Source organism: Astyanax mexicanus, chromosome 5 (assembly GCF_023375975.1).
Source record: "Astyanax mexicanus isolate ESR-SI-001 chromosome 5, AstMex3_surface, whole genome shotgun sequence".
NCBI lineage: Eukaryota > Metazoa > Chordata > Actinopteri > Characiformes > Acestrorhamphidae > Astyanax > Astyanax mexicanus.
This window is the reverse complement of record NC_064412.1, coordinates 32,108,575-32,126,241: the sequence shown is the minus strand read 5'-3', so window position 1 is coordinate 32,126,241 and position 17,667 is coordinate 32,108,575. Positions and strand designations below refer to the sequence as shown.

Here is a 17,667-nt window from a genome sequence, read left to right as displayed (position 1 = left end):
CTTATCTTTTCTTCTTTTTCATATCCTCTATATTCTCTTCTCTTCTTCTTCTTTGTGTGCGTATCTTCTCTTCTTTTACTTTCTCTCCTCAACTCACCTGTTTTCTCAACTCATCTTTTTCATTATCTTCTCTTTTCTTTTCCTTTTTTGTCTCCTTTTCAACTATTTTCTGTACTCTTCTCTTCTCACCCAAGCCCCACCTCCCAGCGACATGCTGTGGTTGACCCCGAGTCTGACCGGCACTGTTGTGGTCATAACTGTGCTCATCTTACTCGTCATTTGTCGCTTCCATCCTGTCAAATGGTGAGTGCTGGACTTCCCACAAAATTCATTACATAATCATAACCATGACTTCACATACTCAGAATATCACTAATCATGACATAATATCTGCTGTCTGTCATAGTTTTAGAAACTATGTCTGTTAGTTACCATATGCAGGTTTTCTATGGCAGCATGATTGACTCATTACTGAAACATTGGTCATTTTTCAGTTCTATGAAGTATCCAGACATGCACCATCCTTTTGGCGACCTTTACAACTTTCATGAAGGAGATTTTAAGGTAGGTGTCAGTTTAATTGAGGAATAGTAGGATTGAGACTCACACTCTCATGCTTAAATCATGACACGCTGCAAACTTCATTGGGTTAATACTGAAAATAAGACCAAATAGATCCATTTATTACATTAGGATCCTCTAAATCCTTGCAGCTGTGTACTTAAAACTCCTCATGTAACATACTGACTGATCTTCTCACACTTTATGAACAGCAGTTAGACTGTAAGGCCACTTTAGAGCTGTGAAATTACACTATATAAACACAGTTCTGAATAAATTATCTTCCATTCTTTTTTTCTTGGACACAGGAATGTACATGATTTTACTGTTCTACAGAAAAGACAAAATTCAAGAGAAAGTAAATCATCATTTAAATCGTATCAACACCACAGTCCTTCACTGTCAAGAGTTAGAGAATAGGAAGCACCCATGTGATAGACATTTATGAAATTTTACACGGTTTGCAGTATGTGATGATTTAATCATGCACTTTACATTATGCTAATGGAGTGACAACAAGCTCCCAATAGCATGTTAGCAACATTAGGCTTTTGCTTGCAACAATAATGAAAATTTGATCTTGCCATACCTTGATTAGGGTACAGCTGTTTCACTCTGCACTAAAAACTCTTTTACCGGTTTTCCCTGTAAATTTTACAGTATTGTCCCTATTCAAAATTCAAAATAGTTTTCTTTGTTAAATCATTAGAAACATTTTCTGTTATTTTACAAAAGTTGTATGCAGATAAATCTCTCTTAAAATACAGTTTATAACTGCAAAAAAAATCTAACAATTTTCTTTGGACGATTATAAGTTAGAAACATACAATTTCTCTACATCCAGTATTTGGAACACTGGCAACCGGTAATGTAGACTGGGCTTTTTGATCTAACCAGAAAACCTGTAAAAATACCTCAAAGCCCCACAAAAATGATTATTGACAGCTTTGTATCTTAAATTACCCCTGCTGCCAGAAAATAAGTTTTTTTTTTTTTTACTGATTTTGTTTTCAGTGTATGTAAGGCTTATGCACTCCTGTTCTTTCTCTTCTTTTTCTTCCTTAGTCGTGGGTTGGTACTTTTGTGGGTCCCGACTCGTTACTCAAGGCGAGTATGGAGCACATCTCTGCAGTGGAGGTCTGCAAGGTCACGAGCGTTGGCGTTCCTATCAAGATTGATGAGAGCAAGAGAAAGAGCTTCTCCAACTCCACTTATTTCCTGTCACAAAGCTCTAAATGCTCGGTGTCGGACCAGCTGGAGCCTTGTTCAGAACATTGCCCCTACGGGCCAGCTGTAGGCGGTAGTGTGGATGAAAAAACGCCGCTGGCAAATGAGGTCAGCCATAATAGTGACACTGAGAATGAGAGCAGCAATAGTGAACTATTGGAAACGTCTTCGTCGTACAAGCATCTGCAGAAACTGCGGCTGGACGTCCAGAGCCCGGACTCTGGCTTTGCTGCCGGGAGTGATCAGGACAGTCAAGAGGAGTCTGGGAGCGAGGGCCTGCCCAGTCCACCAGTGGTGGACAAGGTTCTGCCAATCAGCAGCGTTCTGCCCTGCCCGGTTCCACACATTTCCCACATGGCCAGCTTCCCTCACATCCCGTTTTTTTCTACACCTGGGTTTGGGTGGAGCCTTGAGAACCCTGATTTCCAAATGCTGTCTTCTGGAATCTCCACAAACACTTTTATGCTCAATCCAGACTTTGATTGCTGTGGAATGGTGGAACCTGCCAGCGAGGACTATATGCCTGTAAAGAATGTCCAAGAAGGATAGTTTTGCACAGATTCACAAATGGTTACAGATAGAAAACAGAGCAAATGAAGCCAAATACAAGGTCTAGTTGTATTTTTTGTATAAATTTGTCTTAAATTGTGATCTGATCTTCATCCAAGTCAAGGGAACTGACAAATGTGATGTGCCTAAAATATTAACACACAACAAAATATATTTCATGTCTCTTTATTGAAAACAACCACAAAAACCTCATAGTGTTGGTGAAAAGTATGTAAACCTTTGTGTTAATGACCGCAAGTCAAGTGTTGCATATTTAAAGCCTTGCTAGTTGTGAACTAGATGGAGGTGTGAACTAGAGCTATTTTGACTGATAAGCACCACTGAACCTTGTAGAGTTTGTTCCACACAAAAAGGAGACATGTTTGTGAGCCATTCTGTGCCAAAAAGGATCCATTCAGAAGATCCATGATCACAAATGGTTGATTTACATTAAGTTGATGGTTACAAGTGATGGAGGAAACATCATGATTTGTCCTGCTTTATTGCAGGGCCTGGCCAGCTTACAATCATTAAGTGGAAGATGAATTCCCAAATGTATCAAAACATTCTACAGGATAATGTGAGAGATAATGTTCTTAATGTTATTATGTAAGGCACATTATATTTGTCAATACCCTTAAATTGGATCGCATAACAATCAAGGACAAATTTATGCAGAAATGCAGGACATTTCAAAGGGTTTTTTTTGCAACTGTGCATAACTGACCACATTTGCTGGTCTAAAGGGCCTAAATGAGGCCAAAGGGTGAGAGTGGGATAGAGGTAGAAAGGAGGCGGAGCAGGAAATGAGGTTTGAAGCAGTTAGTTTGTTAGTTGAGAGTAAGTGCTCTTTGAAGAGCTTGGCCTTTAGGAGTTTCTTACAGGGAGCAAGGGATGCTCCTCCACTGGTACTGGAACTATGTATGAAAACAGTTTGGATTGCTTTGTGTGAATGTTGGGCAAAGCCAGGCGAAAACGTATTCAATGCAGTAAACCTGCCCGACTGCAGCCTAGACTTTGGGACAAGGCTTTAGCTGATGCCCGGGCAACGACATGCTAAGTATTTGTTCTTGTTAAGAGCTGAGAATAAGGGCGCTGAGTGGTCCAGAGGTCTAATGCACTGTCTCTGTGAACAGGAGGTTGCAGGTTCAAATCCTGTTCATGTAGCAACTGCCGGCGCCCAGAGCAGAGGTGGAAAAAGTACAGAAAAACTGTAATTAAATAAAAGTACCTTTACTTTGCTAAAATTCTAGTCAAGTAAAAGTACCCATCTAAAAATCTTCTTGAGTAAAATTAAAAATTACAAAAACAATTATAAAATTGTTTGTAATGAATTATTATTTCACATAATAATTTGGATCTTTCAGGCAGTATTTGTTCAGACCACCCCATAAAACATTTTCAAAGAACAAGTGGCATAGGATTCTATGATACGATTTTGTTTTTACTTTTAAAAAATATATATATACTTTTGTTATGGTCATATTTTTACAGTTTTACAGTTCATTGTTATATTTTAACTTGCAATTGCAATTCTTTTACTGCTATTTAAATGTTTTTTTTTTTTTTTACATTTAAGCAGATTGTTTAATGATAAAAAATACTTACAACCACATGTTTTCTCAGGTTTGATGTGGAAGTTTTGAAAGCTGAAAGCTCTGTCCGGCGGGGCAGGCACATTTTGCATTGCATGAGGGCATTATTCCACGTGCGAGCATCCGTGCACCGGCGCATCCACACCAATTAATATTTTTTTTTAATTCAGACAATTGCTTTTTTCTCAGCATTTTTTTTTTACTCAGTAATCGGGAGCTTTCCAATGTAGCAAAGTAGATTACTTGTGTCAAAATGTACTTGAGTAAAAGTAAGATTACCTATTTTAAAAACTACTTAAAAAATAACAAATTACTCATAAAATCTACTCAATTACAGTAACTTGAGTAAATGTAATTCATTACTTTCCAAAAGCAAAATTGGCAAAAAATTGGGTAGATGGTGCTCTCTCCCCATCACACTCAAAGATGGCACTGGGCAGCACGAGGTGTCTGCGGACATATCGGAACCTAGTTGCTGTGCAGAAATAAATTTAAATTAAAAGCTGAGAATAAGTGAGTACTACTGATCTGGAAAAAAACGCAGTCACTTTTGGAAGCATGGCTTTGACTACTAGTGCAGTGTTTTATAACCTTCCAACCTAGAAGTTTTTAAATAGGAATGAAACTAGACTAAAATATCTGCACTGACCTATTTTTTTGTCTTTAAAATTTTAAAAGCTTTTAAAAACCTACAATCCGTTTAAAAAATTAAGCTTATTACTTTGCAATGCAAACACCGACAGCCTTAATGTCTAATGGAGCATCTGTAGTACTCTCTGTTATCTTTAGCAGCTCTGAAGCTAATCCTAATTAACAGTGTGTTACAGTGTGTGTGTGCGACCTACAAATTGGTGTTGTGATGTGTGAATGTCTGTGTGTGCACATACCTTTTATAGATAATCAAAAGCATGTGTATAATACAGAGCTGTGAGTTCTTTAGCACTCAATAAACATGATATAGCCTGTCTTACAGGTGCTAGACTCTCTGCTTTCAGTATTTAAACCCTTTTGAGTTGAACCAAATATATTTAAATAAAAGAAGAAAAAGATTATTATTTTTTTATTTTATTAATATGCCATCATCACAAATTTAAAAGTCTCAAGGATTACTTACTGTGAATCCGTATCTGGGCAGTATTATATTTAATATATACAAATAATAGTGATCATATATGAGCACTGTATTTCTGTAATTACAGACTGTAGTGCTGTACCTGTATATATGAAACATTAAATATTTGAATCGGCCTTCCTGAAGTTTTCACCTCAGCCCTATTGTACGTATATGGAAAGATGTGCCAGGAAACAAACTACTATCTACTAATTCTATCAAATACACTGGTCACAATTTTAACCAGAATTCAATCAGAAGGGTGTTGATGGCTCCCAAAAGTGTCTGTTCAAGGTACAAGCTACTAAGTGACGTGTGTGTATATATGTATAATGCTGAAACAGTATTACATTTCTTCAGAACATTACTGGTCTTTAAAGACAATCATGACTCGTCCAAGTTCTGTGTATATGAATGTATGCATAAATGTATTTCCATGCCTGTTTCCCATTTTTATGTTTTTGGCATTTTGGTAAAGATTTTTTTGTTTAAGTATGAATGCTTTAAAATGTAATGAATGTTAAACAAAATAAAAGAAGAAAATCTCCCCAAAAATTTTAACTTGGTTGATTAAAGATGGCTATGAGTCATTTTCAATCAACCTTTATTTTAAACTCGGAAGTACATTGAGGGTGACCCTCATTTTCAATGTAGCCGAGCAAATACAATAGTGATTGAAAAAGCAAAATAAAAAGCAAATATTTAATATTTATGAAACAGAAGAATAAAACTGAAACTAAAAAATAAAACTATTTAGTAATAAGAATAAAATTTAAAAAAAATAAAAATATATAATAACAGTATTACTGATAAAACATAATAAAAAAAATGTAAATATTAAAATAAAATAATTATAAGAAAGTAAATACAAAAACAAAAATAATAAAATAAATAAATATATAAATAAATAAATTATATAAAATAAATAAAAGGAATATAAATATATATTAAAAAATAAGAGAACTAAAACATGAAGTAAAATAAATAATTAAGATTGAGTAAAACAGGTAAAGGCTGTCTGAAGGTGGTTAGATATTACAAATTTCAAATGATTGAGTGACACCAGTGAGCTGAGTTTTAGTGTTTCCTGTAGTGAGTTCCAGCTCGCCGGTGCACTGTAGCTAAAGGCAGATTTTCCCAGTTCAGTAAAAACTCTCGGTACCTGGCAGCTGATCCAACCACTGGAGCGAGTCTGATAATTACTGTTATTAAAATTTATCAATGAAGTGATGTATTCTGGCATATGACCGGAGAGTGTTTTATAAATTAAAATTAACCAGTGCATTTCCCTTCGTGCAGCTAATGGAGGCCAACCAACTTTTCTGTACAGAGATCACAGTGATGAGTTCTATAAGGGTTGCCAGTGATGAACCTTAGAGCAGAGTGATATACTGGATCCAATAATTTGCCTCAGAAAAAGAAACAAACAGTTCAAAGAAATCACTAAAAGCCCAACATGGCAGTCATGTTCGGAATGAGTGTATTGAAACTCGCAACTAACATTTTCGTCTTAGTTAACAGAAAGAAATTACCATAAAAGTTCAAGAGCTACATGTGTAGTACAGCCAGTTATACTCTCGTTTCTCATACTCACACTTAGAGTATGTAAGTGTTATGTTGTCATCCTCTGGGAACTCTGAAAAATCGCGAGATATTTCTGACCCTGTTCTCAGAAACCTCGCGGCGTCATCATTACTACACAGCATCATGACACAACAGGAAGTGCATTTCTAGCATTTCTCGACTGTGAAAACCCCCACCACTCATTGCGGGTGTTTCCATGAACTTTCGTCTTTCTGGTCTTCGTTTCTTTTCAACGCAGGAACCGCTGTTTCCATTCGTGTCAGGAAACCATGTCACAGTTTTAAAAATGCACACATGTAACACACTTGTGGTTACGCCAAACTGACAATTTAGCAGATGTGTCAAGTAATGGTAACTTGCTGAGGTACAAATGTTGGTTATCTATACTCTACTCCAGTTTACTGCACTAAGACATAAGGTAGGAACAACTGTGACCAAAAGTGGTTTAAAGGGTGGGATAGAGTAGGACCAGAGGAAGCTCAAATGGTGGAATAAACCAGAGACATCATTATTGAGGAGACCTGCCATTGGTTGAAATATGACTTGGAGGTCTGGTAATGCTCAACACAGCATCTGTTCAAGATTAAAACCCCACCTTTTAATAAAAAGAGCAAATCAGCTTGCTGCTTATGCTGCAAAAGAGAGAGGTCAGTGGGCTAATGGGGTTTTATTTATGTATGGGCCATTCCACTGAATGGGTGCCATTTGCTTGTTGTAATTTCAAATTAAACTTATATTTTATATTTTTTCAACTGCCAACTCTTTTAACTTTTCAACTTTTCAAAACATATACTGGTCAAACTCAGACAGCTTTACTTATTTTTTTTTACAAGGTTTCTAAGTCGAAGATGGTTACAAAACTCATGTGACATTTAAAAAGCATGTTTAAAAGCAAGTCCACTAATTATTTTGATTTTCTCTCAAGAAAGTCTTTATCTTAAAGAAATGGTTGACTGCATGATCAAATAATTGATATTTATGAAAAAAATCACTCCTGTTAATGGCACTTATTCATGTTACGGGAACTCACTCCTGTTACTGGCACTCATTTCTGTTACTTTTTATGTTTAGACTAACAGAAATTAAAGTTACACAGTGTTCTCAGGTCTCACGCTTTGAGCGTGTGACACACGCATCTAACATGGCTGAGGATGGTTTGAGCATTAACTTGCAATTCCGTGCTTTACCACGTGATGTCACTAGTTTCCGCTCTCTCCGCAATCCTTAAAATGCCTCAAACCTTGCTTAAATGTACACTCGTTTTCACAGCATACATTCCTTTTAAATCACAGTCCTTGAGTGAGATACTGCACATTTCACATTTCAGGCCTGTAGATGTAGTCCCCATCTTTTGCCTTCCAAAGCGTGCCACCAGAAGTGAGCTGCTGAGGCATGAGAGGACCATCTGAGCTGTCTGTGATAAAGTAGGTTACCCTATGGTTATTTATTTACCATGGGTATTTATTTAATTAGAATTCAGTTCGGTCCAGTTAGAGAAAATTTCGCCAGGCCAAGGTCCGGACGGTCGCCATTTTTAACTTTAGCGTTATGATTCAGTATTATGTTCTGTTTACTGAAGAAGCCTTGTAGTTCTGTCAGTGTTTTATGTCATCAACAAGTGAAAGACAAAACAAATTACACGTACTAGTATATTTCAACAATATGTATTGTTTTAAATAGGCCTGTCACAATAATTACATTATCAACCTATCATTAAATAAATGGAAACACCCTGAACGTATCGAGTCTATTAATGTGAATCTGTATGTTAACTTTGTTTTAAACTGGAGTAAAGTGGGCTATTTTGCACTGTTGTCTCGGTAGTTTCTCTTTAATTCCTCCAAGTAACACGAGTACTAGTATGTTTTATAATTGTAGTATTTTCATTTCTTTTTCTGGTGCGCACCATCTGCATTAGCTTTTCTGGCTTTATTCTCCCACTTCTCACCTCCTGCTTCTCCTGTGTGGCTCCGCGCGCTCGCACCTGCACAGATCTGATTGGCAGAGGAGAGCGTTTGGGTGATCTTACAACACACGTGATTGGTCTGTAAATTTACTGCTGCAAAGCATGCAAATAAACACATTCACGCTTTAAATAAACACTGTCAGAATTAAATCCTTCTCAGTAGTTTATCGGTTTGGGTCCGGATTGGACAACGTCTGGGTCCGGATCCGGACTGCGGTCCGCCTATTAGTGACCCCTGCCCTAACCTATCAATCACCAGCCATTCTAAGACACATCCCAAAGACACTTTTAACCTAAACGACTAATTATGAACTGATAGTTACCTGTGTCCCTAGTCAAGAGGTTTTTTTTGTCATTCCATCTTATCCAGCTGCCAAGCTGGCCACCAGTATCAATAGACCTTCATTTCCAGTTTAATGTTGGTCATGACGTCAGATGACAAAAAAATTACGTCAGGATCGTCTAAGTAATTTTTATAAGTGTATGTGTAAAAGTCATACCTGTCAAATCTATCATTTTGGCCGGGAAACTAACGTATTTTACCCCTCTTTCCCGCCGTCCTTCGGTATTAGTATTTTTTCCTTACATTTTCAGTTTTATATATATAAAAAAAGCAAACCAAAAAAAAAAAAAAACACTATTAATGAGGAGACAGGAGAGTCAGTGTGAGTGGGGAAGCCCCCTCACTAAGTTGAAGCAGCTGGAGAAGCTGAGTTAAAACTAATATGGATATACACAGATTTTTCTAAACGAAAGGTAATGATGTGATTGATCAGACAATAACTATTTCAATTAAAAATCCCCTAGCCCACTATTGATAAATCAGTCTTTATGTATATCCAGCAGTATTTTTTTAAAGTGCCTTTAAAACAGGCAAGCTCTAGAATATGCAGAACAGTGGGAATATGCACTTCATTTGCAGTTTACAGTAAGACCACAAATCAACCGGATATATTGTATGATATGTAAGGTATGTTTTTGTATTGTATTTCAAATTCGTGCTCCATGTGCCCCCTTTTGAATTAGAGCACCTACCCCTCTGAAGGTCTTTGCATGGCCCTGTTGGCAATATCAACTTGGATGAGAATCCCTCTTAATAGAACATTTTAGCAGAAAAACATGTAATTTCGAGGGGTTCACATACATTTATTTCTCTGTATTGCTACTTTTGTGTGTTTGGTTTAAAAGACCTTAACACTACACTGGTCTTTAAGTGAGATGTGTAATAGTAAGGCACCAAGTCAGCATTTCCTGTGTTTCACACACAGTTTTTGACTGTGAGGCAGTAACCCTTTCAGACTCTGCGTCCATTGAAATAGACATCTTGTGTGTTCCTCTTTCTTGTGTATTCTTGCATTTAACACAAATTGGGACATTTTGCCCATCAATTTATACTTACAGTATATATTTTTCTGCCAATCAAGCAGCTGCTTAGACCCTACCCACTTCATTAGAAAACTGTAAATCTGCATACTGAAGTAAGGTCTGGCAGGATCCCAGCTAATGAGGCAGAGTAAAAGCTTTTCCTTCATCATGTTATGGGGTTTTATTCTGGAATTCTTTGCATAATAAAAAAAAAAAGTTATATGAAGTAAAAATAAGTGTTAAACGAAAAAAAATCCACTACAGTGTACATTAACATATTTATTTATTTAATTATTTATTTTTATTTATAGACTCTTGTCTTTGAGTTTATTACAGGTAGAAAACATTTAAACATAATTCAAACATTCTCTGGCGCCCTCTTGTGGAGGCAGTGAATAACTAATTAGTTGTTGCTGCTTGTCAGGTTAAGAAGAATTTAGTTCACCACAAAAATTACAATAAAAGGGAATATTGCCGTGTTAAGACCATATTATACCACTGACATATTGAAAATAGAATACATTTACTATAGCATAATACAATTACCACCTTAAAAACGTATTAATTATTGAGAAGATTTGGACATTGAAATCTAAAGCTGTTTTAATATTTAAAATTAATAAAACAGACTTTTTTTTAACAGTTTAAGTTTGTATACTAGCTCATTCACACTGATGAGCTCACATTACTAAATAAACACAATAGACCATATTAAGGACAGGAAAAAATATTGTGGTCATGTCCATATACAGTACAAAATGTTAAAAATGTGTTTAAAATTATTCAATCCAGACTGCAGTAAAGTGCTTTAGCAAGTTTAAGATTAAATTTATTAAATCTTGTTCACAATCAAATCAAATAAAGACTTATATACAAAGACTTAATAGACAAATGGAACTTACAATAATATATTTTTCTCATATACCAACAAATGTCCTTTTTGTGATTTCCTCATTGACAAAATAATGAACCCCTTAACAATTACCACTCTCATGAACAGAAGTTTCAATTAGGCATTAACAATCAGGCACTAAAAGCATCTGTAGATGTGAACAGAACCATAACGAGCTGCAATGAAGCAGATTTAAAAGGACTTAGATACTCAGCTGACAGGTAATGGTGTCTTTCAGTTGAATTTTTTTTTTTTTTAAAGAAATAAAATGCTATTGTAACATATTTGTAAGACATACCGATATAAAATCCTATGTATTCTATAAAGACACACCTGGTAAACATATTACAACTTTTATTTCTGATAAAAATGAGACGACATTCTATATGATGTTTGGTTCCACGTTTTCCCATAGATTTAAATCTTGATACATTTTCAGAAAAAAAAAAATTGCTATTGTAAAATAACCGTAAGACAAAGATATAAAGTTACTTTTATTTTATTGAAACACACCTGGTTCACATAATACTAAATAAAAAATTATGCCTTGGTTTATTTTTTATACAATAAAAATTTTAATTACTATTGTAACACAACCGTAAGACATACATATATAAACCACTTGTATTATATAGAGACACAACTGGTTAACATATTACAACTTTTAGTTTTCAAAACTATGCTTATGCCTATGAATTCTTGTAGATTTTTGAAAAAAAAAATAACTTGCTATTGTAACTGTAAAACACACATATACAAAACCATGTGTGTGCTATAGAGACGTACCTGATACACCTAATACAACTTTTAGTTTATAATAAAATAACATCAGTTGAATTTTAATAAATGAAAAGAAAAATGCTATTACACTAGCAAAAGACATACAGATATAAATCATCTTGTATTCTAGAGAGACATACCTGGTACACATTTTACAAGTTTTAGTTTTAAATTCTTATAAATTAAAAAAACAAACAAACAAACAAAAAACAAATGTTATTGTAAAATAACTAAGATATACAGATACAAAATCACTTATTTATAGAGGCACACCTGATACACAATATACAGCTTTTGGTTTTGAAAAATATGCCTTGATTGAATTTTTATACATTTAAAAAAAAATAAATGCTATTGTAAAAATACTGTAAATACAGATATAAAATCACTTATTATTAATAGAAGCACAGCTGATACACATAATGCAACTTTAAGTTTTGAAAAATAGTCACTAAGACCGTAAACTAGTAAATAAATATAAAGAAAAAATCTATAAGACCATATATAGTAAATTTGGAAAGATAAGAGTTGGTAGAATATAACCCAGTGATTCCTGTGACTTAATTTTGAGATTAAAAAAAAAAAAACTTTTTTCAGCCAAATATGTCAACCACCTATATACAGAGAACAAGATACAGTACACTGACTTGTAGGTAGTTGTGACTCTTTAGGACCTGGAGCTGGAAAAAAGGAGGGTAAGGCTATGCCAAAATCCTGAAGACAAAGTGAAACCACCCCTTTGACTCTTTTTGAACAGAGAAACCAGCAGACACACTTTCAGAACAGGTGAGTGTTCTTTGTTCTTTAAATAAAAACAACATGCATATTAATTCATCAAATATGATTTCTTCTTTTTTTTTTTTTTTTTTTTTTGCTTATTGTTGGATTTCGAACTCTGAAGCCTAGTTTAAAAGTTGGCATGACCATAAGCTCAGATGTTAACAAGCCAAGTATGCAGAACATGTTGAAACGTGCAGTTATTGTGTAAGATCTTTTTAGGAATCGAATAATCTTGTGTATATGTAAAAATACAAAAGCGAACATTTTGTTCTATGGGTTGATATGAGAAGACTAGCTTGCTATTTTTAAGTTAATTGCTGGGTATTTATTACCACAGCCACAGTCTCCTGTAACAATGGATTGTCTCTTTGGGACCTAACGACATTTGTACATAATGGAGCTAAAAGGTGTGACCAGAGTTTAGTTTCTTTTGTGGTGCAAATGGAACAGGTAAAGAAGTTTAGAAATATGATCCTGTAGAAGCAAGAATGCTCAAACAGTAATTTTAAAGACTGCCTTCTTTTAAGACATTTTAGTTTTTTGCTGAGTATTTATTACAACAGTCACATTCTAGTGTAACAAGACATTTGCACATAACGTAGCTTAAATGTGTGACCAGATTTTAGTTTCTTTTGTCATGCAAATGAAACAGGTAGGAAGGATGAGAAACATGATCCTGAAGAAGCAGTAATGCTCTAAACAGTTAACTTTGAAGACTGTCTGCTCTGTCTTATGGATGACTAATTATGGCTGTATGGGTTGGTATTCATTTATGTTGGTATTTATTCATATTAATGTGATCCAACTACCTGAACTAGGTGATCATAATGGTATAGTCATAACATCTATTTATGCAACAAGAGTGATGGTGTTTAGACATACAGTATTTACTTATTTTTAGGACATAAAAGTATTCTTTCTTGTTTGTTTTTCCTCAGTAATTCCAATTACAAAATGCTATAGCTATGGCCCAGCTAGCATATTTAGAGATTTGGGAGATTGCATGGTAAAAGACTTGTTTCTATCAAGACATGTGAAGTGCCACTCAATTATTTTTAATGCTATAACACATCATTGGATAGTTAAACATTCTTAGAGAAAAAAATAAATTGTCACTTATGCTGTGTCCACTAAGTGATCAGAGGAGATGGAGGTTAATTCTGCCCAGCTAGAAGTAAGTTAGGCCAGTTATGCTTTCTTGGCATTGTTAGACAGTTTTGCCACTTAAGATTCCTGACTGTTACTGGCTTTAAATGACACCTTTAAGTGACATCTAAATTATGTTAGTCATCCTAAAGCGGGCTTGGAAAACCTGCTTAACTTAGCAGCAGTAAACTTATACTCCTTTGACTTGGGCTCAAGAATCAAGACATTGGCCTTGGCTTAAAACTCCTGAATTCCTGATGATCTGAAAAAACAACCAGTCAGGAAAATGTGTAGTAGATGGTCCAAAACTATACATTCAGATAAATCTTGGATTTCACATTTTATATCTTAAAAACCATTGAATGCAATTATATTACATGTACACTTGAGAACCACCAGAACAGTATGTAATAGCTTCCATCAGCCAACCAGGGTGGCCCCTGCAAGCTTATTTGTAAGCTATATTAAGAGAATCATAGGCAGAACAAAGTTCTGCCATTCATCTCAAGTTGGTCCCCATGCATGCATTCCTCAGTTACAACTGATAACACCTGAACTCCTGAACTGTAGAATTTATAGAATTATGGTCTTGCGCATATATTGCAAATATATACCAATCAGCCCTACCATATTAATTCCTATTGTTGGGGCATGGATTCTTAAGACCTCTGAAGGTTCTGTGGTATTCCCAAGACCCCAAGACATTAGCAGCAGATACTGTTAGTTGTGAGGTGGGATCAGAGCTGGTTTATGGAGAGCCTAACTACTTGTCCAGGATATTTCAAATTTAGAATTATGTTTTAGGCGATAAAGATGCTAGGATTGCTGCTACTGAAAGCCAGGGCACATTTTAAAGGTTTGTAACTAGAGGTGAAAAGCTTTAAGAATATGTTTACGGCCTGGAAACATTTGATGTTGTTCAGTGTGAGGTATTCTCGAACTTTTGGAAACTATGACCAGTAGCCCATTTTTCCTGCTTTTAGCAAGGTAGGGTCTGACAAGAACTGATTGTTCACGGTTCTTTTTGGTTTTCTTTCTAAAGGTGGACCTTCAAGTCTGAATGAGGACATGACACCCTGCCCTCTAGAGGCAATACCTGCAGGACTTGATCAAATTCCTGCAGAGAGAGATGAGGAGCCAAAACACACAAATCAGAACAGTCAGCAAAAAATACAGCCGGAGGGCATGGAGGCGGGCGACATAAGGCATAGACTGCAAAGTTTCAACTTTATTCGTCCCACTAGTGAGTAGAATTCCTTAACTCAAGTGTAGAAAGGGCAGGTGGATATAACCACATTTTTGGATCACATCAACATCAGCAAGTCACTCTTTTTGTTGTTATATCTCTGTAGTTCTGTCGTTAAATAAGGCACACAGGTTGCACCTTTAGTTGTTATATGCAGATGTAGTCAAATTCTGTCTCATTTTAATATGTATTAATTCATTTGTTGTGTCTGCTATACTATACTTATATTATTCTATTTATGTTTTACAGTGGATGAAGCAGCAAAGAAATCTTCTGGCAAGACAGAATAAACAATATGAATCACATTTTAACCGTTTTTTTATATCCTGATTATGTTTTCTGACAGTTGCATAAAATTTAACATACAATTTCAAATCTTAAATTGATATACTAAATTGATCCTTTTTTAGTATCTGTTCTCCACAATTGGCTGCAGTCATGTAGTAGTACATTGTGTGTCTGTGTAGGTTACAAATTATTTTTTTTTATTTACCAAATCATGTAATACACACAGCCTTGCACATCTGTTTTAATAACAATATCCTGCCTAGCATATGCCTGCCTCAATACATGTGAAGCCAGCCTTCACCTCTTTTTTAACTGCTGCTAATAAAGGGTAAGTAACACACCTTGGAACAATCATGCTCCATTGTGTATGTTTACAACACACTGAATGTATTATTTATTATTATCTAATTCAGCTGGATAAGCTCTGATCCGTTAGACCGCAACTAATTGTGCTCTAAAACCATAAATATTAGGAGGTAGTTTTTTCATACCTGCTGCTATGAGTTGTTGCAACCACAAGAATATTATTGAGTTTGAGAAATAATCCCTTGATCACTGTCAGCACCACAGTTCATTACAAAGTTGTTGAGTGCACAGTCATGTAATCTAAAACTAACTAAAGGTAATTGAAAACATGGTTGCCACCAAGTTAAAAACATTTGATTGTCTTTACACTGTATGCAGTAAAATTACTTTCCTAAATTATGTTTAACTCACAGTATCATTTGTGATTTGTTGACTGTCAGCAAAATGTTATTTGTTTATAAATAAACGGCATACATGTTTAGAAGCATTTCTTCTTGTTTTATCATCTCTAAAAACCAATTTCACAGGAGGGGAAAAAAAATGTGAAGATGCCAATGCAAGTACAGCAACTTCATAATGTCAGAGAGTCTATGTCCGCTTGGTCCTGCATGACTCAGAGTAAATGGTTTTCAAATAGAATGAGTCACTGCCAGTGATTTCAAGTACATAATTATATTCGTTTTTAGTGCAGTGCCACCTGAGCGCCCGAAGATCACCAGCTTCAAATACTGAGTGTCTGCCTTGTCCTTTGTGCACAGGGATTTCTCTAGTTTCTCAGAATTATGTACTGTAGATGGATACATCCATGTCTTAATTTTAATATTGTGCCATTATTCACATACAACTCTACGTGAAAACATTAAGTTGCGTGATCGCTAGAAGCTTGAGAATATTACGTTCCAGTTATGCTAAAAATAAACGCATGTTTAGTCAGCAAGAATAAAGGACTTTATTGATATTGTGTCAGCTGTTTTCGTGCTGTATTATAGATGCTGTGATAGTAAGTGAATTTTCTATATTAAAATCTGATATTGCTTCTGCAATAAAAAAAATGTAATCAAAATGTAATATATTTTGTAATTTCATAACTAAATTCCTACATAATTTTCTAAATGGTCAAACTAGTGTCATAGATGAACCAGTATTTACTACGTCTGCTACTGGGCGGTGAGTAAGCACCAGCATTCCAGCACCAAACTGAGTGATAATTGAGGTATTTGGTGGCTGATTAACTGTGCACCGCTGACAGATTACAGTCTACGTTGATGTATAAAATGGTACAGTATTAAATTTTACAATAATCTTTATTGTGTAGTGTTAAAGGGTTTGTAATTTCAGTTAAATGATTAAAATGCATTTTATTTTAACAGCACTAATGCAGCACTGACGAATAAGACCACTTTGGTGTGGTTTGGCCACCATTGAGGGGCTGCGTGATGTCACCCGTTTTCACCGAATAACTAAATAAAACTGCACAAACCAGTACAAACGCAGCACTAACGAACCATAACACTTTGGGTGTGTTACATGGTAAGAAAATAAATGGTTTTATTTCTCAAACAGATACAAAAAAGGTAATAAAATGACAATAGCACAAATGCTGCTTTTTGTTGCACAAATCAGCACAAACGCAGCACTAAAGAAAAAGACCACTTTGGTCACAGATGAGGGCCTGTTACATAACGGGTATAAAAGTAAATTTCTCAGTACGACAACAGCAACAAACGCTATTTTTGCTGCACAAACGCAGCACTAACGACGAGGCTGAAGTATTTTTATTACATTTCTGATTATATGAGGGGCCATAGATGAGATCACCTACTTATAAGTTAAATTACTTTCATAGGAACTCAGAATAGCACTTTCAAATGAATGGGACACACTGGAGCAGCCATACACATCACCATAGCCAACAATTAAACTGCTTGGTATTATCATACTGGTTATATTCCCTTTTAAAAGGGGAATGGTGAGCTGAGTCTGTGTGCCTGGTAACATTCCTGAAGCTTCTGTTGCAGTGAAGTGAGTGTAACCTTTAGTCATTTGCTTGTTTTGCAAAAAACAGGCGTAAAAGCGCACACGATGTGTAAAAACGCACCAGATGCGTAAAAGGAACGAGTTTAAACAGCGCACGGGATGTGTAAGAGCTTAGACAAAAATCACAACAGCTGTAGAAAACACCAAACACGTGGCTGCATCTCAGGTGTCGATTATTAACAATTAATTAATCTGATTAATAGATCTGGAACCGGTCATTTTAAAACTGCCGGT

The 17,667-nt window shown here is 35.4% G+C and overlaps 1 protein-coding gene and 1 long non-coding RNA gene across 6 annotated transcripts in view; both read left to right on the top strand.

Annotated features, from left to right (window-relative positions):
* The window catches only part of LOC103036891 (interleukin-2 receptor subunit beta), a 42,931-nt gene extending 38,032 nt beyond the window's left edge, over window positions 1-4,899 (top strand). For all 5 annotated transcript variants that reach the window (XM_022675526.2, XM_007231205.4, XM_022675524.2 and 2 more), the window contains 3 exons: window positions 195-303; window positions 495-564; window positions 1,627-4,899. In XM_022675526.2, the coding sequence (XP_022531247.2) occupies window positions 195-303; window positions 495-564; window positions 1,627-2,337 (890 nt within the window). In that variant the 3' untranslated portion in view covers window positions 2,338-4,899. The remainder of the gene's footprint in view (window positions 1-194; window positions 304-494; window positions 565-1,626) is intronic.
* Window positions 4,900-12,349: 7,450 nt separating this feature from the next.
* On the top strand, window positions 12,350-15,883 carry LOC107196873 (uncharacterized). Its single transcript, XR_007439100.1, has 3 exons — window positions 12,350-12,416; window positions 14,599-14,799; window positions 15,052-15,883. It is a non-coding gene; the product is annotated as an uncharacterized LOC107196873 (long non-coding RNA).
* The last annotated feature ends 1,784 nt before the right edge of the window (window positions 15,884-17,667 follow it).